Below are 22,661 nucleotides of genomic sequence, written 5' to 3' on the forward strand. Positions count from 1 at the left end.
TTATCTCTATATTTATTGATTGAAACAAAAGGACTGGTCACTTTTTTTTGTGAAACTCAATTACAACGCGGGCGTTCACAAATATGAGCGTACACTCGTCCATATGAACACATACACACAACCTACCCCAGTCAGCACATGATCTCGACATTAATGAAATCACCACAGACATCTCGATGTTGATGAGCACATCGCCGACCACTAAAAGAATAGCGCCGTTAATCATAGAATAAGTCTAGAAAAATACATAAATTAAGTCGGGGACTTAAATCTGAATGGATAAGTTTCACTACAAGCAACCTAACCAGCTGAGTTAGGAAGGACTAATCACGTTTTTACAAGAAAAGGGTTCGACCGGCGAAGAGTTTGCAGAGCCCTGAGTCATAATTGGCCAGAGATCTCTCTCTTTTAAATAGGCTCATACACGACACTGGACCTATGAACTCATGGACCCATCAATACCAAGCCCAATACATCTGTCGCAACAGCCCATAGTAGACGGAACTGGATCCCCCATGCGATAGTGGCTGAGCCACGCCGATTGTCGAGCCCACATGGCTAGTCGCGACAATGTATCGTAGCATGTGCATGCTCAGCTGTGCTAATCTCCTACCATTTAAAAGTGCTTTAAGATTCGTGCTGCAGTACATTTTTTCCTATGTTCAGCACTTTTTTTTCCCAGTGTTTTGCACTCTCTCTCTTGCTGCACATATCTCAAAGTTGTTTAAATGGTCAGCATAGTAGCTGCTGAACATGTACAGGCAAAAAAACGCGTTTACGAGTCGCTGAGGACAGTGGTGCCGTGCTAGCTGCCAAGTTTGCCTCAGTCACATGCTTGGCTGGCTGAGAGCCTGAGACTGAGAGCATTCATCCGCAAAAGCCAAAAGACTGAGATCATTGTCGAGCGTACAATGTCACTATGCCGGAGACAACGGCGATTCGGCAACGACAAGAAAGGCTTATGAGATGTCGACCAAATGAGTCCTGGTAAGAGGACCTGCGGTGGGTGCGGTCGTCGATCGAAGGACAGGGGAGAGGGACCACGCCACTTCTCGATCAATACTAATGGAAGCTCAGTCGCTGTTAAGAGAGTTTTGCAAAGCAGGGGAATGAAGTTACACACAGCGTGCTGCATGTGCCAAAGACTGTATGAGGATGGGGGACATGTATTCCTGAAGTGCAAGGAGGTGAAAAGAGTGTGGAGAGATTGAGAGAACTGAATTTGGAAGCCGTAAGATGTGAGATGGAATTAGCGGGGTCGGCGAAAGCGATGATGGAACGGGTCATGAAGCTAGACCAGTAAACGCAACTGATGGTGGTCTTGCTGTTCTAGCTGTGGTGGGATGAAAGGAACAAAATGGAGAGAAGAGGAAAGAAGAAGAACGGCTGTTGAAGTAGCATATGTTACTGCTGCTCTGACGGATAGATTTCAGAAGGAAAAGGCCGCCTTATTGTCGGAAAGCCGTCAGTCATTACGTTGGCGCAAACCTGAACATGGGGTCTTCAAAGTCGCAGACGGAGCTTTTGACTGCAAGTCTGCAAGTCAGGCAGTGGAGATGATGACTGCCGACTGTCTGCCATGGGTGGAATCGTCAGAGCTTAGACTGTTATCGATATCAGAATTCGTGTCTTTTTATGGCCTTGTTTAGTTCGTAAAAAATTTCAAGATTCCTCGTCACATCGAATCTTGCGGCACATGCATGGGGTATTAAATTTAGACAAAAATAAAAACTAATTACACAGTTTACCTATAAATCGCGAGATGAATCTTTTGACCCTAATTAGTTTATGATTGGACAATATTTACCACAAACAAACAAAAGTGGTACAGTACCCAAAATCCTAAAATTTTGCCAACTAAACAAGGCCTATGTAAATGTGTGCTGTAGATCTTGTAATAAGGTGGTCGACGCACTTGTAGCTTATGAGCATAGAAATCTTGGTGGTACTCATTCCACCTGCTGTGTTCCACGGTTTATGGAGGTTTTGGTGGCCGGTGATAGGGCTGAGCAAGATGAGTAAATAAAGCATTCTGGTACAGGAGTGGTAGAAGATCATTTGACATGTCATGGCAATTGGAAAACATGTCCCAGGAGACTGTTCATTCTGGTACAGTACAGTACAGTACAATAGACGGTGATGGGGCCATGGATCTACATTATTGGACTTAGCAGAGGTGCTTTGACAGTAACTTCTGCCCCTTGGTCACCTACGCTGCTCCAGGCTTGCGACAGGTGATGATGGTGAATTTGATGAGCCCCTTCTTGTAACCTTGGATCATCAGCGGCATCACCATCGCCCCTCTGATCGTCTTCCATCCTTGAGACAGAGACAAAATTCAATGCCAAGCTGATTCAGGTCCCGATCGGTTCAAGATTTTTGCTGCAGTCTATACTCAGTAACAGCGTAAGATGGGCAGAGCTAAGTTGCATACCGCTTGTCAGTAGAGAGGTGAGGCCCTTCCATGTTAGTGCTGATTTTATCACAGCGGGCCAAAATGGGGCCACATTCTCTGACCAATCAGCTGCCTTGATATCCTGGCACCACATGCAACAATGAAAAATATCTTTTTATGATATATATTGATATCACATAGGCAAACCAATTTGGTGTGGTCCACTAGTAGGTGGATAGAGCATTCAAGGTAGTCAAGATCTTGTCGATGCTGATTTGTATACAAGGTAGATACAACAAGATATGTCAAATCCAATCATAATTCAAAAGGAATCAGTTTTTACCTCCAGAGACAGTGATTTGGCGATGTTCACATAGTCTGAAGGTGAGCACCAGTCTGGGAGGTAGTACGCATCGCAAATCCTCTTCAAGAGACTCAGTTCATCGGGTTTTAGCGAAGTCTCAGATGGTTCGAGGTTCCTATGGCACCATGTCACGATGATTATTGTCCCTCCAGGAGCAGCGACGCGTGCCAGCTCACTAACAAACTATTACGAGAGTCAAATAAGAGTTCAAGCAATTAAATCACATTAATTCTAAGTATTGCCGAGAGAGAATTCGACACATTCAAATATTCATCTGGGAATTAGATTGAACTTGTCTGATGTTTATAGCGTCAACAATATAATTCTCGTTCATGTTGTTAGACCGGAATTACTGAATAACCAAACTAAAACGACCCTCTTCAGTTTTTTAGCGCGGTTAGTTATCAGTTACTGACTCGCTGTAATAGAAGTTAATCGTGCCATTTATCTCAAGTCAGTATACGTTCTGGAGTGCAATCGTTGCATATTCTTCTTTGTATCCACAAAGGAGATAGTTGAATGTTTTATGCTCTCTCTCTCTCAAGTTCTAACAAACTCACGCTACCGATTCAAACGGATGCATGACGACCCTTGTCGTTGCCGACTTGCCGTGATACCCTTACATCATCTGATTGAGAACTCGTTTTTGTGTGTGCAGAAAGCCATGCTGCCTTGCCTTGGGAGGGGGGAGGGCGGGGGGATATAATAGCTTACCTTTCTCTTGTCCGGCATGTGCTCGCCACTCTCCATGGACCATACCAGATCAAACTGCCCATCAGGAAACGGTTGCTCCAGAGCATCAGCAACTTGCAGAGTAACCTGCTTCGTCACACCGGTCGCCAGGGTGGAGGAAGGGAGACATTAGAAACCGGCGGATATAGTTAGTCTCAGTCTCAAAGGTAGCTTCATAGGTAATTCACCAGTCGAAAACAATCTGCAAGAGAAGTACTAGTAGTATGAGCGACGTGCACCTGATCCGACAACCCCTGCGCTGCAGCAAGAGCATTTCCTCTTTCAGCTTGAACAGGGCTCAATGTGATCCCCTTGCACTGTGCTCCGTATTTCTTAGCCAAGTACCTTGAGCTACCACCAATGCCACATCCAACATCTACTATGGTTTTTGGTGCCTTCTCCGGATCATCTGCACGCAAAAATAAACAGGAAACCCAGTAAAACATGAAGTCTGCATTGGGGTGCATCTACATGAGGATAGAATTGTGATTGGCAATTTTACTTTGAAAACAAAGTAAATACACATGTGTATACACAGATATACAACTCATCCCTACCAATGCACATAGCACATACTATTTCTTTGAACATCTTGAAGAGACCAAACCGGCAATATCTCGGAATTGCTTTGTTTGTTAGTCACTACTGGTTGTCGACGTAAACATCATCGTCAAAAAACAAATGATTAGTTGAAAAGGTGAGTTCATGTACCAAAACAAATCATAGACATGAACTTTATGGGTGGACCGCTGCAATTCACCAAAAGAAATCTAACTAAGTGAAGTAGGTTCACCAAAAAACAAATGATTAGTTGAAAAGGTGAGTTCGTAGTAATTTCAGCCAACAGTAATTCTCTATGCTCAGTTCGCTATGAATTATAACCATTGCTCGTTTTTGGACCTCCAATGGATATAGGCACTGTAACCAGTGTTGGTACTCGTAGGCTCCTAGCTGCAACAAGAGAGCAGAAAATGCATCCAAGATTGATACGCAATCACAGACGGACAGACCTAGCCGTCCAATCCATGAAGATTGGAAAAATGCATAACGCCTGAGTCCGCAGTCTAGTCGTAGAATCGAGAGCGCGCCTCTCGGGAAGCAGGTAGCTAGTCTCAATCGCACCAGGCACCACTGTTTCAGAAGGGCCTTTTGAGGTAGCGAATAGTAAACAGATTACACATTCGTCGTTCCATCTGTACAGAACATTTTTGCCGGCAATCCCAACTCGAGCTCAGTTTTCCGGACTCAAACTGAAGGCGACACGGCCAAGGATCGGTCATCAGATTTGTTCTGTCTGTCATCGTGAGTGGCTTCCCGTGCCCACGAATCGACGATGCTGTGCGGATACTCAGTACTAGATCGCAGGTTAGCGAGAAACTTTTTATTAACAACCGGAGTACAGTACCGGACAAAGGAGCAAAGCAAGCAAGCGAAGGAACATACACCGTGCAGGCCTCGTGCCGTGAGTCGTTTTTTTCTTGTATAATAATACTCGTACTAAAATTATTGCAGAGAGAAAAAGCTGGGCCGTTTGCTAGCTCTGCGAGCCGGGACCGGGGGTTGGCCGGCCGTCCTCAACCAATCAGGAAGCGATAAAACTGGACGGTCCCGGTGGACTGGGACAGGATGCGGGCGTAGACACACCTGGGGATGGGACGGCGGCGAAGGCGAGCGCCTCCTCGATCATGCGGATCTGGGCGCGTCGGTGGTCGGCCATGGACGCGGCCTCGCCCGAGTCGTAGAAGCCGTGGTGCATGTGGTCGCCCCAGATGTTCTCCCACAGCCCCGAAGACTCGTCGTACAGCCCCGCGATGCCCTCCTTCAGGCCCGGGGGCGCCGGCGCGGGGGGCTGAGCCGCCGTCGACGAGGCCATCGGACGCAGGCTGACGACGCCGCCGCGTCCGCGGGGGCGGGAGCGGCGCGGGACGTGCGAAGGGGCGCGGTAGTAGTAGTGGCTGCCGCGGCGACAGGCTAGGGGGCTCGTGGAGGATTGGGAGCAGTGGAGCAGCGTCGCGTGAGCCATGTGCGGCGCCGGGATGCACGGTATTTAAAAGAGGCCAACGCGAGGGGTGTGGGCTGTGGGCTGTGGCGGCTCTCTGCGCGCACTGTTCTACAGTACTCCGTATATCGGTAAAGCAGAGGTACCGGCAGGGACAACGTGGTGTTCCTTGAATATTCATGAGTCATGACGCGTGCGTTTTCAGAAGAAAAAAAAACGTGATTCTCAAAAAAAAAGTGAAATGAAAAGTAAATCCTAGTGCCAGTACTATCTCACTGTTATGAAAAATTATACGGCCTTGTTTAGTTCACCCAAAAACTAAAATTTTTTTAAAATTCCTCATCACATCGAATCTTTCGACATGTATATGAAGCATTAAATATAAAAATAAAAACTAATTGCACAGTTTACTTGTAAAGCGCGAAACGAATCTTTTTATCCTAATTAGTCCATAATTAGACAATATTTGCCATAAACAAACGAAAGTGCTACGGTAGTGAAAACCAAAAATTTTTCACATCTAAACAAGACCTACGATTCCAGTTCTTAATCAAACTTTGGTAATGCTCCGACTGTGGCCTTTTATGATTCTTACCATAGAGCTATGCCAAACGGCCATTTAAAACAGTCCTTTGCAAAAGATGTTTGAGAAGCCGAAGCCAGGAAATTTTGCCACACCAAAGTTTTTCTCCGCTCCTCATAAATTTGACACTAAGTAATTACTATAAATTTGTCACTAGAGTTATTTTTGCCAAACATTTTCTAAGACGACTTTAGCCTTTAGCTTCGCAAGAGCATCTAGAACCGGATCTAGGATGAGTGGTACCTCAGTTAAACTAGCCCTTAAGTTAAATAAATTTATAAAACACAATACCAATATTTATATCATCAACTATATGATATAATAAATCTAATGATATTTATGCATCATATAGATACACACGATATTAGACTATTCATCATTCTTTTAGGCTTTTAGCCACCACGCAAGAAATTTGAGCTTCGAGCAGACAGCAGACTGGCCTTCGCCATCCCTGTTGGGCACGCTATGATGCAAGTGCAGTCAAATCTGCAGGGTTCGCTTGGCAACTAGGATTGGCTATAATCGATGCTACCTCACTTGATTGGGTTTCTTACGATAAAGTTTGTTTATTTGGATTTAAGTTCTTAACTTGCATACGTGTCTATTTTCCAGATTTATTTTAAAATTTAGTAGTGATTTTTTTTAGTGGTAGGTGGCTTGCTCATCCACAATGAGACGTCTATGATAATTTTATTAATCTTAATAAGATATGTAGGCTTAGTTTTTAAGAGATGCTGATAGGATAAGATGTGTGCGCATATATTTATAAGTGTTTGCTTATGTAAAATGTAATTGGCAAAAAAAAAAGAAGAAGAAGCGCCGGCAGCTTCGCATCGGTGTTTATCTCCGTGTTGCTTTGCTTCAAAATCCCTATATTCGTTTTCAAAACAAAAAAAAATCAAAAGGTCACTATATCAATCTCCTAATTTCGCTATTATTTTTATTGATACAATAGACAACAAAATACTATTTTGATTGGATCTAACTATAAATCTCTTAGGCATTTAAACTAACATTCCAAATAAGGGAAAAATATATAGAGAGATTTGGCTAGTTTCTTGAAGTCCTTCGAATATGGCCTTGTTTAGTTGCCAAAAAATTTTGCAAAATTTTTCAGATTCCCCGTCACATCGAATCTTTGGATACATGCATGAAGTATTAAATAATAAATATAGACAAAAATAAATACTAATTGCACAGTTTGGTCGGAATTGACGAGACAAATCTTTTAAGCCTAGTTAGTCCATAATTGGACAATATTTATCAAATACAAACAAAAAAACTACAGTGTCGATTTTGTAAAATATTTTAGAGCTACCGTGTCGATTATGCTGAAATGTGAAGAAACTGTACCTAAAGGAGATGCTCTCAGTAGCCTTCGCTATCAGGCTGCTAGTCCTAGTGTGGTATTGATGTGACAAAGGTAGGTGAGGCAGATGGGCCAATACGGATGACGGAATTTGTCGATATTTTCGGGAAACTAGAAACGGTCGGCCCAAACTTACACTAGTATCAGTTCTCACGGACGGCCCAAATATAGGCCTAACTCTAGTACCCCAGACTCGACATAGTTTCTTTTTTTGTGTGTGATGTATAAAGGCCGCACTGCTTTTTTGTTGACCTTTTTGTGCTTTTGACGAGTGTACTAGCCACACTTTATCATATTTCACCTTAAACAAGTTTGATCAATTTGACATATTTAGTTAGTAATAACTACACAAGATTCTTTTATCCTTCATATGACATACTAAAAAACACACACACCAAGGTTCCCTTAAAATCCTATTTAAAATTGTCAAGACGACAAGTTAGAGAGATTTCTCAAACTTTTTTTTAGCGATTTAAAAACATGGTCACCATTTTCTATGAGATGACACAGCTTCATCGAATGTATTAGGAGGGGCTAGTCTTTATAAATGAGTACTGATCTTGCATAAACGGTAAAGAAATTAGAATTTAGCAAACGGAAATTGCATTGGGCAGGAGGCCATGGCCTAGCTTGGCCCTAACAAAGCTCTGCCTCCCCTCAAAAGAAAACTGCCCCTGTATGAGATTATAATTAAAACAGTATGTAATGAGATGGTGAACTATGTGTTGTATTTGAACAATTATTCTGGCTACAAAATTCAAATTTATTCGAAACAACAATTGGTCCTAGCTAGCACATTAATAAATTGTGTGGTTCGGGAAATTAACTTATTCAAGATAAGGTGGTCCGTCATTAGTTCATATTTTAAATTTAGTGACATGATTTCATTAAAGTGGGATAGCGATGGATCAACTCATTCTATTCCTCAAAATAAATAAAGAACTTGAAAATTAAGATGATGATAGACTACCACGTTCCACAAACGTTTCAAACCTAACATCAGTTAGCCAAAAAAAAGTGAAATAGCATGTCATCGGAAAGGAATAAATAAAAGACTGCAACAGAATAATGGTCGTTCAAATGTATTTCTCAATAAGATCTACACTCTTTTACTTCACAACATTTTCATTGTAGCCATCTTGGTACCAAAAATAGTCGATATAATGTTTAGATCTGCAAATATATACCTGAATGTTGTACCAATTTTTTAGGAACCAAAAGGGCTTCAAGTGAATATTTCATGAATTACAAAGTTGTATATCTCCTCAAGCTTTTACAATGTTCATATAAGTTTTATCTTAATTTGAGCTAATATATAAAAGTCATGATCTTTTTAAGAAGAAATGCAAAGAAAAAGAAATTTCCACCAATCCAAATAGTGATAAGGGAATTTCGTTCTGTTCAATTGACGGGATTTAAATCCAGCCACTCTGATTGCGATATTATACACTTTTGTAATTTTTTCACGGAGACAAACATTTTTGCAAAAACAAAGAATAAAAAATTCTAACAGCACGACACACTCTGCTCACTAAGGCCTTGTTTAGTTCCTCCCTCTAAAGTTTATTGCCTATACAATTGGGTGTTTGCACACACATAGAGTATTAAATATAGACTAGCAAAGTTGCAACTATTTTGTGAGATGAATCTTTTAAGTCTAATTAGTTTATAATTTGACAATGTGGTGCTACAGTAAAGCTAAAGTAAACATGTGCTAATGATAGATTAATTAGGCTTAATAAATACATCTCGTGAAGTACCAACGACTTCTATAATTTATTTATCATTACTATATAAATACTCAATGTGATACCCTCGTGTGATATCGACATATCAAAACTTTACACCCTGAATTGAAATAAAAGGCTTAACACTGATTGGCCCTGTTCGGATCACATTACTCACTTTCTCTTGTCTAGTGTCAGATAACTTGGGCCGGTAGCAGCCCACGGGCCACTCGATTCCATTTAATTCAGGAGGACTGCTGCGACTGATGGGAATTTGAATGGACGAATGGACGAATGGATGCCAGTAAGCCAAACATGTGCATACTGCATGTATTCCATGGTTCCTCGGGTAGCAGAGGTGGTCCACGAACAGTGCCAGATATGCGCCGCGACAGATACGCTTGGGTCCTAGTAGCAATTATACGTACTGTACGTAGGCGACAGATGTGCCACCGCACGCTACCGCTATCATGCCAAAGCGGAGCGGAACTCGCACAACTGTCGTGTTGGCGCGCGGAGGCCAAACCTGTCGGCGCATCAGCAACAGAGCCACCCGATCGACGGCAACCGGCCCGGCCGGGAACAACCATGGCATTGGCATGGATCATGGATGCGAGATGCCATGCATGCAGGCAGGCTGGATGCTTTTCGTTACTGCACCGCATGCATTCGCTGGCCTACTCGGGCCGAGTACTGCCACCTACCGAGAAGCAACAGCAGCAGCGCCAACCAACACGACGTAAGTGTTCTCTAGCATATTTATCACTATAACATATTTATAACTATAGCAACTAGTATCTATTTATAAATTAAATAAGTTTAAAAGATTTATATCATTAAATACTGTATAATTAGTTATTTTTTATTTATATTTAAAACTTTATATATATATACAAACATTTGATAAGACAGAGTGAAAAGTTTTTGAGTAGAAAACAACTGTGTGGGCAGCGTGCAGTGGCATCGCTCCATGGCCCTCTGAATTCTGAGGCACGTGGCCCCGGTTGCACACTCGATCAATGGCGAGGCCGGGTGGCTGGCTATGGAGTAGCTAGCTTTGACTCAAAATGTCAATGGGGAACCGATCCCCGATTCCCCGCGGGGAATTCCCCTATTTGGTGATGGGTTTGGGGTAAAATCTCTCCCCACGGGGAGCTAAATGGGGCAAAATCTGTCCCTGTCGGGTTTCGCGGGGGCGGGTCTGGTGTGCCTCCCCCCGTCCCCGTTCCCCGTGGAGACCCGATAATAATAAACCTATGCTTGATGTTTGGATTCTAAGTTGCTATTTCTAGTTGATGAATCACTTGTGGTGAATGTATGAACAATGTGATTGTTTCTGTGTTGTTATGAACTATGCAATAGACAATTATAGACAAATGGCTGTTATTTGCATGTGACTTATTAGATATTTGTTGTTGTTTATGTAAGTGATTTGTTGTTGTTTATATAATTGACGCGGAGACGGGGATCCCCGCGGGGATTTAATCCCCGAGCGGGGACGGGGATGGGACAGAAGTTCTCCCCGTGACCCTTCACGGGGACGGGGATGGGGGAGAATTTGCCCCCGCGGGGACGGGTTTGGGGCAGTAACCTCCGACGGGGAATTCCCCGTTGACATCCCTAGCTTTGACCCATCTTGAAGGAAAAGGGAGGTGTGTGGTACGTGAGGGAGTGGCATCCGTGCCCGCTGTCCGACTACAACTCCCGGCCCTATGGCCGCATCACATCATCGTCCGGGATCAGTTTCGAGATGGGTTGATTTTCGGTGTTTGCATTGCATGTGATAAGTGTTACTAACATATAATTATAAGTCTCTCTCCATGATTGGTTTAGTTGAGTTTACCATCACATCATCCAGCTCGCTAATTTAGGCCTTGTTTAGTTCAACCCCAAACCAAAAACTTTTCAAGATTTCCAGTCACATCAAATCTTGCGGCACATACATCGAGCATTAAATATAGATAAAAATAAAAACTAATTGTACAATTTACCTGTAAATAATGAGATTAATCTTTTGAGCTTAGTTAGTTCATAATTTGACAATAATTTTTAAATAAAAACGAAAGTGCTACAGTACCCAATTTTTTTTTAAAAAATCAGAACTGGCTGTATTTAGATGTGAAAACTTTTTGGATTTTGCTATTGTAGCTCTTTCATTTGTTTGTGGCAAATATTGTCCAATCATAAACTAACTATGGTCAAAATATTCGTCTCGTTATTTATAAGAAAACTGTATAATTAGTTTTTATTTTCGTCTATATTTAATGCTTCATGCATGTGCCACAAGAATTGCTTTGTTGTGAGAAAAAAAACACTGCTAAATAGACAACAGATTCAACAGATAAACTAAAGCGAATCGCTGGATGCATATGATCGAAAACATGTGTATAACAGGAAAAGACAATTGTATATCGAACTATTACTTACTCCATTTCTTTTTCTTAGGCCTTGTTTAGTTTCCGAAGGGAAAATTTTCGCGACACTGTAGTACTTTCGTTTGTTTATGGTAATTATTGTTCAACTATGGACTAACTAGACTCAAAAGTGTCTCGTCAATTTCGACCAAACTGTGTAATTAGTTTTTATTTTTTGTCTATATTTAATACTCCATAGTACGTCTAAAGCTTTGATGTGACGGAAAATCTTGAAAAAATTTAGGTTTTTGGGTGGAACTAAACAAGGCCTTAGGAATCTTAGAATTAGAGGAGGTTTGTCGTCCCCCCCCCCCACCCCCCCACCCTAAAAAGTATAGTTTTTGCTATAAACTTATAGCAAAAACGACATTCTTCTTAGGACTGAGGATGAAGTCTGGTGTAGTATCGCCCATTCACTTGTTTACTTTTTTTTTATTTTTGCCGAAAGACTCCTTGTGTTTGTGTAATAAATACCCCTATGTCATTCACATAAAACGCTTGCTCTAAGTAAAACACATGATCCCTTCATAAGAACAAGACACTTGCAGCCTTCTTGCAGCCTTAAATTTTTTGGTTTCTATGCCTAAACTCGTTATAAGCTTACAATCTACACTTAATCTTTCTCTTTTTCTTTCTTCTTCACCTTAGCATTTAGCCAGCTTATAGCCAGTTAGGTCTTGTTTAGTTCCATGTCCAAAAAGTTTTCACCCATCACAACAAATGTTTGGACATATGCGTGGAGCATTTAATATAGATAAAAAAAGATAAATTGGAAATCACGAGACGAATCTTTTAAGCCTAATTAGTCCATATCTATCTTTAAGTGCTACAGTAACCCATATGTGCTAATGCAGATTAATTAGGCCTAATAAATTCATCTCGCAGTTTTCAGGCTAATTATATAATTAGTTTTTTTATTAGTATCCAAATACTTCTTCCGATATCCTATGATCTTCGTTGTGACACCCAAAAATTTTTCGTGCCCCAACTAAACAAGGCCTTAAGTCCTATTTGGTTATGAGCGGTAAACTTTACCAACCGTCACATCGAATGTTTGGACACATGCTTGAAGTACTAAATGTAGATTATTTAAGAAACTAAAAACATGGCTGGAGAGTAATTTGCGTGATTTAAAATATTTGTCTCGTGCTTTATAAGCGAACTGTACAATTAGTTTTGTTTTTATCTATATTTAATGCTCTATGCCTGTGCCGCAAGATTCAATATAACGGGAAATTTTAAAAAGTTTTTGGTTTTAAGTTTCGTCTCATAAATTACAGATAAACTATGTAATTATTTTTTATTTTCGTATATATTTAATATTTTATACATGTACCGATATGTCTAGAAATCTAATGTTTTTTATAAAACTTTTTTAAAAAAAACAAGGAAACAAGGCCTAAACAAGGCCCTAGTGTCCAGGTCACCAACGATAGGGCTGACAGGTCGCTGTCTTGTCACTGAGTGGGCAGTGGCCCTACAAGCTGGGGGCACATCTTGCCAGCTGGATGTCAAATGCACCATACCCTTTCCTTTGGAAAAGAAAGTCGTTGGCTGCCATTAGTGCCCACTCGAGCATCCCATCGCAACCATGCATGTAGTATTGGTTTTATAGGCCTTCTTTAGGTCACGAAGAGAAAAATTTCGTGACACTCTAGCACTTTTGTTTATTTATGGTAATTATTGTCTAACTATAGACTAACTAGTCTCAAAAGATTCGTCTCGTCAATTTCGACCAAACTGTGCAATTAGTTTTTATTTTCGTCTACATATAATACTTTATACATGCGTTTAAATATTCGATGTGACGGAGAATCTTGAAAATTTTTGGGTTTTTAGGTAGAAGTAAACAAGGCCTTAGTTCGCAAAATTTTTGGTTTTTGGCTACTGTATACATTCCCCCTCAATTCAAATTTTATGGCACATACATAAAATACTAAATATAGATAGAAAATAATTGATTGTACAGTTTATTTGTAATTTATAAGATGATTCTTTTGAACTTAGTTAGTCTTTAGTTGTATAATATTTGTCAAATACAAACAAAAAAACTATAATAACACTTTGCAAAAAATTTCGGGAACTAAACAAGGCCCTTGTGCTATGCAATGCAGAACATACAAAGGCAACAGCAAGTACACGTTGTTTGTTGCTGCATTGCTTTGTAGTTTATCCAAAAACAAAAAACTTTTTAAAATTCTGGATCACATAAATTTTACGACATATATATGAAACATTAAATATAGATGAAAACAAAAATTAATTGTACAGTTTATCTATAAATCGTGAGATGAATTTTAATGTTTGTCAAAAAAAAATGAAAGTGCTACAGTCCGCCTTGTTTGTTTGAGCTTATCAACCGAATGTACCAGCCATTCAGCAGTGTTTTTTCTTATAATAAATTAGCCAACGGTATTTTCTGCCACGTAGAATTTTGATGACATGGACTGATTAGGATCTACGTGTAATACTTGATCTAACTTCATTGTTGTGCATTTGCTGGCCACCATTTTCCTGGTTCTCGCCATGTAACGCCGGCTATCCTACCTCCTACTCGACCGCTCAGATGAGGCCATGTTTAGTTCTAAAAAATTTTTAAGATTCTTCGTCACATCGAATCTTGTGGTACATGCATGAAACATTAAATATAGACGAAAACAAAAACTAATTATACAGTTTAGCTGTAAATCACGAGACGAATCTTCGGAGGACCCTTCCATGGACCGCTTCAGATGACCCTCCTACGTCCAACCGGCGCTCCCGTCTTCCTCGTAAGCAGGAGCGGCTACTGCTGCAGACCGCAGTGCGAGGCCGTGCAGCGGCTACTACTGCTGCACCAATCCTCGTCACTGCCTCTCTGGTTTTCTCTGCTGACTTTTACAGTAGCTCCAAACCGGCTCCAGTAGTCTGTACACTGTAGTCAAAGTGAGTCTACAGAAGACGATCATTACCGCCAATAATGGCGCAAAGACGCCGGCCGCCGTAGATCAAGGCCTTGTTTAGTTCCCAAAAATTTTGCAAAAACTTTCCAGATTCCTCGTCACATCGAATTTTTAGACGTATGCATAGAGTATTAAATATAGATGAAAATAAAAACTAATTGCACAGTTTGGTCGAAATTGATGAGACGAATCTTTTGAGCCTAGTTAGTCCATAATTGGCTAATATTTGTCAAATACAAACGAAAGTGCTACTATTTCTATTTTGCAAAATATTTTGAAAGTAAACAAGGTCCAAATGGAGGACAGGACTACCCCGGTGAGGCCACCTGTCAGCAGAACAGTAGGCGGATGGATATGGACGGGGCTCTGTAGCAGTAGCAGGCGAGGCGACGGACTGGTCCTGGAGAGGGGGCATGCCTCCCCCGTGCCGTCACGTGCATGTGCTGTCCGGGAAAGGCACGGCCGAGTAGGGTGCCGGGGCGGGACCGTGCGGTGCGGACCGAGCTGGACTGCTGGAGCTGGGCCTGCCGCCGCTTGCGGTTGCGGGTGTCCGTGTCCCCAGGGGCCGAGGAGCAAGGTCGTCCAGAGCCCTCGGGCCTACTACTTGTCCTTGGCACAACTGTCCTGCGGGCCACCCACACGTAGCGGCTTCTTCCGGTTGCGCTGCCCGGTTCATGACCTTGTTCACACTGCTGAGGTTGCATAGTTTTATTGCACAGCCAGCCGTGAAGGGCCTGCACCATGGACATGGACGTGATCGGCAGATTGGGTGCCTGGAAACGGTCCGAGTAAACCGTGATATTCAGCTCTTCATGCTGTAAAAGTTACTGCTGGTTTTTTTTACGCTTTGGTCAAAATACTCCTACAGTCCTACACTTGTTCCACGTAATAAAAATCTGCTGCCAGGAGCGGACACAAGCTGCCGAGAAAAGAGAAAGATTTGCACTAGGCACTCGATAGACGACGTACGGTCTCGATGCATGTGTGTATCCGTCTGCAGGTCCATCCAGATATTACACAGCAGGACACAGGTCTTGTTTAGATGCAAAAAGTTTTTGGATTTTGACACTGTAATATTTTTATTTTTATTTGACAAACATTGTCTAATTATGAAGTAACTGAGCTTAAAAGATTTGTCTCGTGATTTATATGTAAACTGTGTAATTAGTTATTCTTTTTATTTATATTTAATACTTCAAGCATATGCCGCAAGATTCAATGTGACATAGAATCTTGTAAAGTTTTGAGATTTTAGTTGTATCTAAACACAGTCGCGGCAGAAGTAAGGATGCAAGTGGGGCGGCGGTGGGTAGCCCACCCCGAGTCCGCATCAACTGCAAGCATTACGTGGGCTGATGCGGCAGCCCACGACTCGCCGCTCTCTCGTTGTGGGTAGTAGTGGCAGCCCGCAAAGTGCCGCAACGCACGTCCGCTGCTATCTGCTAGTCTCCTCTATGGACGGACTCTCATCTCTCGGGATGTTCTGGAATGGGCGAATGGCCATGGCCGAACGCACGTATTCAACACCGATCAACCGATGCAAATTGCGTTGTGCTGGCCCGCAGGGAAATGAGAAAACGGCCGGCGACCGTCATCCAGTTCCTGTCCCTTTGCAGCACCTGCTGCTGGCCGGCCGGTGCGCGTGCGGATCGCTGCGCCTTTGGTCTCCGATTCAACGCAACCGACATCGTCGTGCTCGCCCTCCACGGCTACGCCTCCTACCTCAACTTCGGGGACTTCGCGAGCCTGCAGTGGCAGCAGCATGCCGCCGCCGCCGACCTCCGACGCGGCGACGCCCCGCCATCCAGCTCGCGCCGCCGACGACGCCTCGCAATTGCAGCAGCATGCTGCCCGTGGCCGTGCCGTCCATGTCAGTCGCCTAGGCCGCACCCGTGCCCTCGGCAACCTACAGTACGACGAGGCGGACGATGCCACGACGGCGGCAGAATGTATGTGGGTTGCCGCTGGGTACTTGTGGGTTGGGCACTTCAACCCACTCTATCTAAGTGGGCTATCCTAAGTAGCCCAGTGGGTTAGCGGCGCGGGCAGCCCAGTGGGTTGATGCCATAACCCGCCCCAACTTGCATGCTTAGGCAGAAGCCAAAAATAGACTGCCCACGCCGATGCCTCGTTCGCACTAGCCAGTTGTTCATCGTCGTCGCTCTTCCCCCTGATTTGATCTCTCTCCACCCTACCCCTACACGTGAAACGAACGGTGGATCAGGGTCGTCGCATGCGATATGTACGTGCACCACGGGCGTGCTTGAAGCGGAAAGATTTTCTGATCGTTACGCCTTACAATGACGCGCGTGACGACAGGTGTGCTCTTGCTCCATAATCGGACGAGCGAGGCGTGGTGGTAGTGGTACCTCCCAACCTTGTGCCTGCCCAGCCGCTGGACCTGGACCGGCCGTCGTCGTCTGCCCGGTCGGGGATCTGGACCACGCGCGGCGTGCACACGGGTTGCCAGTGCAGTGCATGCCCGGCCGCGCGCCCGGCGTCGCGCAACACGCGCGGGCAGCAGCTACCTGACGAACGCCGTCCCAGTCCCGCGCGTGAACAAGCATACGACTTCAAATCCCACCACCAGAGTACCAGACCCATGCTGCGGCCTGCATGCGCTCCTGGCTGGCTGGCTGTAAGTAGTGGCTGGTATCAACATCAGTCAGGTGCGTACATCCAGCATTGTCACTTCGATCGCTTTTGCGCGCGGTAAAACCTTTTTTTGCGAAACATTGGTAAACCTTTTTCTTACCCCGCCAGTAAAGTCACTTTTCTTTGACCACGCTTTGTGGGAGTCAAATGCAGTGGTACTACGACCGGCGGGTCCAAGGGTGATCGAGTTCGTTCATGTATACGGTATATCACCAACTTTTTAGGGGCTTATAGTGCTTTACCGTCTGTATGCATTCGCAACTGTTTAGGTGTCCTCGTCATAGAAAAATGTTTAGGAGTATTGCTGATATTATAGCCATAATATATACTGATACTGAGGCTTTAATTGTTCTTTAGCACTATTTTAGCCATACTTTTTAGTGAAGAAATAATATTAGCATAAGTTAAATTTCGACGAAACTAATAGGCCTCATCGTGAAAAACAGACGCGACTGCAAATGTACTCTAAACTCCGTATGAGATGGCACATAGTCTGTAGTACATGTTGCACATCAAATCTTATTTTATATATGTACCGTAAGTTTTGATATGATGAAAAATTTTAAAAAGTTTTTTTTAAACTTTGTGGTGGAGCTAAACAAGGCGTGCAGTGGGTGTGATGGACGCTACGAAAAAGCTTCGGCGTGAAGCAACGCATCCGGCCGGACGGCACGAGGCCAGCTAATGCTCGCAATGCTTTTTTATCGATCCCTTGAGTTGAGACTCCAAGCCGATCCCGATTAACAGCTGTACGTACGAATGATGCGTGGTGCATGGGCACGGGGCACACCATGCAGCCATGCTCCCCTCGCCCCTGAAGTGACGGTGCCTGAGCCTGACGTGAAAGGCCCAGATGCAGTGCAGGCAAGTGCGTGATTTTTTTTTCTTTTTTTGAGGGCAAGTGCGTGATGTGACATGGCATCATCCGGTCGAGGCCTCGAGGGGCTACGGCGGGAGTAGCTGCCAATATAGGGAAGCATGCCCCCTCCCGCCCCGTCACGTGCACCAGCTGTCCAGCAAAGCCCAACCACGCCAACGGAAAGCTAGCCTATCCTAGCTAGGATACAGGATACTCTACTCCTAGACAGTTGCCAGCTCGCCCCTCCGCGCACCACGCTGCTCCGCATTTTTGCAAGTTTTTAGATTTTTAGTCGTATCAAATTTTGTAGCAAGGATTAAATATAGAAAAAATAAAAATAAATTACACAATTTATTTATAATTTGCGTGAGAATTTTTTTAAATCTAATTAATTTATAAATATATAATAATTACTAAATACAAATAAAATATTATAGTACTCAAAATTCAAAAAAATTGCCAACCAACAAGTCCTCAGTGGCAGGAGGAGTAGATGGGGCAGGCCAGGAACGGACGGAACCCGCTACGGCGCTACTGGCCTGCTGCCCCTGCCGCTACGGCGCCATGCATGGCATGCATGCAGGGGGGTTGATGCTGCAGGTGGCATGGCGACCGAGGCGCGCGCGGCGGCCGCCCGGTCGCCGGGCGACGACCGTGCCCCTACGAGCTACAGGCATTTATTACTCCCGAACCTGTCGCTCTTCCTACCGCGAATAGCTACCGGCCGAACTGTTCCGCTGTCTTATTACACGGATACTCCAAGGCCTTCTTTAGATGCGAATTTTTTTTTAATTTCACTACTATACGAATACGGATAGTCGGGTACATTATTTTAATAGAGCCTTGTTTAGTTAATCCTGAGAACCAAAATTTTTTTAAGATTCTTCGTCATATCAAATTTTGGAACATATGCATGAATCATTAGATATAAATAAAAATAAAAACTAATTACATAATTTGCATGTAAATCACGAGATAAATCTTTTAAGACTAGTTAATCTATAATTAGATAATATTTGTCAAATAAAAACAAAAATGCTACGGTGCCAAAATTAAATAAGGCCCAATTTTTTTTTTTTGAGAAAACGTGTATCCACATATTCAATACGTATTGTATCAAATACTCATACCTATATTCGTCTAACATAGCTTCCCCTCTTCGGCTCCCCCACCCTCCGGCCTCCGGGAGATTCCCACACGTGGATGCCTTGCCTGCTGCCGAAGCGGAAGCGGGTGCTCGAGCCCTTTTTTTTCTTCCTCGCTTTCTTTCTTCCACGCAAACGCTGTTAGATCTTGTTTAGTTCAAAAAAAATTTGCAAGATTTTTCAGATTCCACGACACATCGAATCTTTAGACACATGCATGATAGACAAAAATAAAAACTAATTGCACAGTTTGGTCGAAATAGACGAGACGAATTTTTTGAGCCTAGTTAGTCCATGATTGGACAATATTTGTCAAACACAAACGAAAAAGCTACAGTGTCGATTTTGCAAAATATTTTGGAACTAAACAAGACCCTAGTCTTTTTCAGCGGCCGTTTGCACGGAAGACATCTAGGGCCTTGTTTAAATCTATTTTTTAGATTTTAACACTGTAGCACTTTTATTTTTATTTAACAAATATTATTTAATCTTAAAGTAACTAGCTTTAAAAGATTTGTCTCGTGATTTACAGAAAAACTATACAATTAGTTTTTGTTTTCATTTATATTTAATGATTAATGCATGTACCGCAAGATTCGATGTGATAAAGAATTTTGAAAAGTTTTTATATTTGATAAATATTATTTAATTATAGACTAATTAGACTCAAAAGATTTATCTCGTAAATTACAAGCAAACAGACTAATCAATTATTTTTTAATATATATTTATTGCTATATATATATATATATATATATATATATATATATATATATATATATATATATATATATATATATATATATATATATATATATAGAGCAAGATTTGATATGATGTGGGGTGGAGCCGACGTTCCATTCCATCAAAGAGCTGCCATGTGCCATGAACGCACGCACCCTAAACAAGGCCTAGGTCACTCCAAAAACCAAATTTTTTTTAAGATTTCTTGTCATCTCGAATTTTGCGGTAGATGTATTAAGCATTAAATATAAATAAAAATAAAAACTAATTAAACAGTTTGCCTGTAAAATCGTGAGACGAATTTTTTAAGCCTAGATACTTTATAATTGAACAATATTTATTAAATAAAAACTAAAATGCTACAGTATTAAAATTCAAAAACCTTTTGGATTTAAACAAGGCCTTAGTTATTTAGCGGCACATGCATATAATATTAAAATATAAATAAAAATAATTAATTCCTTATTTTATTTACAATTTGTGAGATAAATCTTTTAAACTTAATTAATTTATACCTAAATAATAATTATCAAATAAAAATAAAAGTGACACAATACTAAAAGAATTTTCAACTCCTCAGCTAAACAAGACCTAACTTCACCCTGCAAAGCTGGAAATTGGACATGATGACCGACCCCAGTCTAAATGTATACTCCCTCCATCTCATTAAAAATTTTATTTTAGACTTCGTGTTATTCTGTTTAACCGTTTATCTTATTCAAAATTTTTATATAAATATTATATATTTTGTTATGATTTATTTTATTATAAAAATTATTCTAGTAATAATTTATTTATTTTATATTTTTTTTATAAAAAACGTCACTCTTGAAGGTCTTCAAAGAACGGAGGGAGTATTTTACTCTGGTTCCGTTGCTCGCTCCTCGTCGCTGCGCCCTGCAGCGTCCGAGTAGTAGACTCTACAGTACATTACTCCTTTAAGTCTACCGTAGGAGCTTTTAGCAACGCTGTCCATCGGAGAGTAGCGACGACACGGCGCGAGTCGCCGCGGCAGGTTCGAGATGGATTCGACCAGGCGTGATGGACGCCGCAGCGCGCAGGCTCTCTCGCCGGTCGCCGCGCGCTGGGCGCGGGTCAGCTTGTAGAGTTGTAGTGGCCGCGGCCGGGCGCCGTGAGCCTGATGCTGCTGGCCGGTTCACTTCAGCGTGACGTCGCTGCTGCTGCTGTCCCCGGTACGCGGGCAGTGGGCAATTGGCTCCTGCCACTGTCATTTCTTTGTTTTTCGTCGTGGCACGGCATGTGACTTGTCGTGGCATGGAGTACAGTACTGTATCTGCGTACCTATACCTATATACGTCGGAGTATACTACTGCTATGGCCTTGTGTAGTCCAAAAAAAAGGTTTGGCTACTGTAATATATTTTTTTATATTTAATAATTATTGTTCGACCATGAACTAACTAGACTTAAAAAATTCGTCACGCAAATTACAGACAAACAATGCAATTAATTATTTTCTATTTATATTTAATGCTCATACATGTGTTTAAAAATTTAATGTGACAGAGAATCTTAAAAAATTTTGCGAACTAAACAAAGCCTCAGTTTTCACTATCGGTGCATGTGTGTGCAGTATGAGAGCCTTGACTAATCTGGATTTGAACTCTCATTCAGTTATCAGTTATAGACTTAACAGTTCTGAAGTAATGAAATTTAGTTAAGACCTACAACAACTTCAACATGTGTATTTATCTTTTTTTTATTTCAGCTAACCTTTGTTCCTGGATCCTAATGGAGTACTTCACTACTTTCTCTGTTCAGATAATTTACTCCTCTTAAGGTAAATCCTTTCTCTTCATGTAGGTTCTTTTCTAACCCAGACTGATTAGCAATGAGAGTGATCTGCTTGGATTATTCCAAGATAATTTCTTGGAACCTATTTGGACTTTGAAATACAACTGTAAGCAGAAAAGACACTATCAATGACAGTTGTCCTAGCCAAGTTAGATTTCCTAAATGTGACATGTGCCAACCTCTACTGTCAAAACAAATTATAATAAGGCCAGACATTTTCTCAATGATGATATGTACATGATCAGTGGCTTGGAAAGCAAAGCTGGCCATGCAGTTGTCAGTTGTCTGGTAATGAGACAAAAATTTAGTTGTCTAGATTAGGAACAATGTAGGACCTTTGAACCAGAGTTGTAGTTTTAGAAAACATATGCGCTCAAACATATCATGCATCTTTACTTAGTTAGAACCTCTGCTAATCACTATTACCGATGCTTTAGCTAGATGCTGCTGCTATTTTTTCATTGAGATCTTACGACTATTTCAGTAATTATGTAACTAAATTAAAATTTCCCAAAAGCAATCCTTCTATTTAAGCTTGGTTAGACAAAATAGCAATTTTATCTTTGCCATCAGTACTCACATTGAGTTGTGTGCTTTTTTTCCGAAAGAGGTGCTCATATATGCATGCATAGATCTCTAGAAAATTGATCATGTTTAGTTTTTCCCCTAGGCCGTAACACATATAAGCTCTTAGTGCTATTGTATGGATGGGTTGCAGATGAGTGGTAAGCAGAAGCTGCTTGAGTATCGGCTATAGTCGCACAGTAATATATACTGCAAAAGTTTTATGTGTGCTGTGTGGCTCATAATAGTATGTTGACCCACTATTTTTTTTCATACTTTTAGTACGTTAAAAATATGTCTACGTCGAGAGATCCACGTCGAGACAAAGCGGTATGTCTACGCCAAGAGATATTTG

General features: G+C 42.0%; 1 protein-coding gene across 1 annotated transcript; it reads right to left on the reverse strand.

The window, feature by feature from the left end:
* LOC8073167 (probable tocopherol O-methyltransferase, chloroplastic) lies at positions 2,001-5,590 on the reverse strand. Its single transcript, XM_002454384.2, has 6 exons — positions 5,136-5,590; positions 3,731-3,900; positions 3,474-3,578; positions 2,739-2,942; positions 2,435-2,537; positions 2,001-2,319 (listed from the first exon to the last, which is right to left on the reverse strand). Exons 1-6 carry the CDS (start codon positions 5,512-5,514, stop codon positions 2,210-2,212), a joined length of 1,071 nt encoding a protein of 356 aa, XP_002454429.2. The 5' UTR covers positions 5,515-5,590; the 3' UTR covers positions 2,001-2,209.

Source organism: Sorghum bicolor, chromosome 4 (assembly GCF_000003195.3).
Source record: "Sorghum bicolor cultivar BTx623 chromosome 4, Sorghum_bicolor_NCBIv3, whole genome shotgun sequence".
NCBI lineage: Eukaryota > Viridiplantae > Streptophyta > Magnoliopsida > Poales > Poaceae > Sorghum > Sorghum bicolor.

Bases quoted from the DNA above. Each gene is read 5' to 3' on its own strand.
- LOC8073167 (XM_002454384.2), bottom strand. From the start codon at position 5,514: ATGGCTCACGCGACGCTGCTCCACTGCTCCCAATCCTCCACGAGCCCC. The intron at 2,943-3,473 runs GTAAGCTATTAT...CTCTCGTAATAG, and splicing joins ACATGCCGGACAAGAGAAAG to TTTGTTAGTGAGCTGGCACG. The intron at 2,538-2,738 runs GTAAAAACTGAT...ATGTGGTGCCAG, and splicing joins CCAAATCACTGTCTCTGGAG to GATATCAAGGCAGCTGATTG.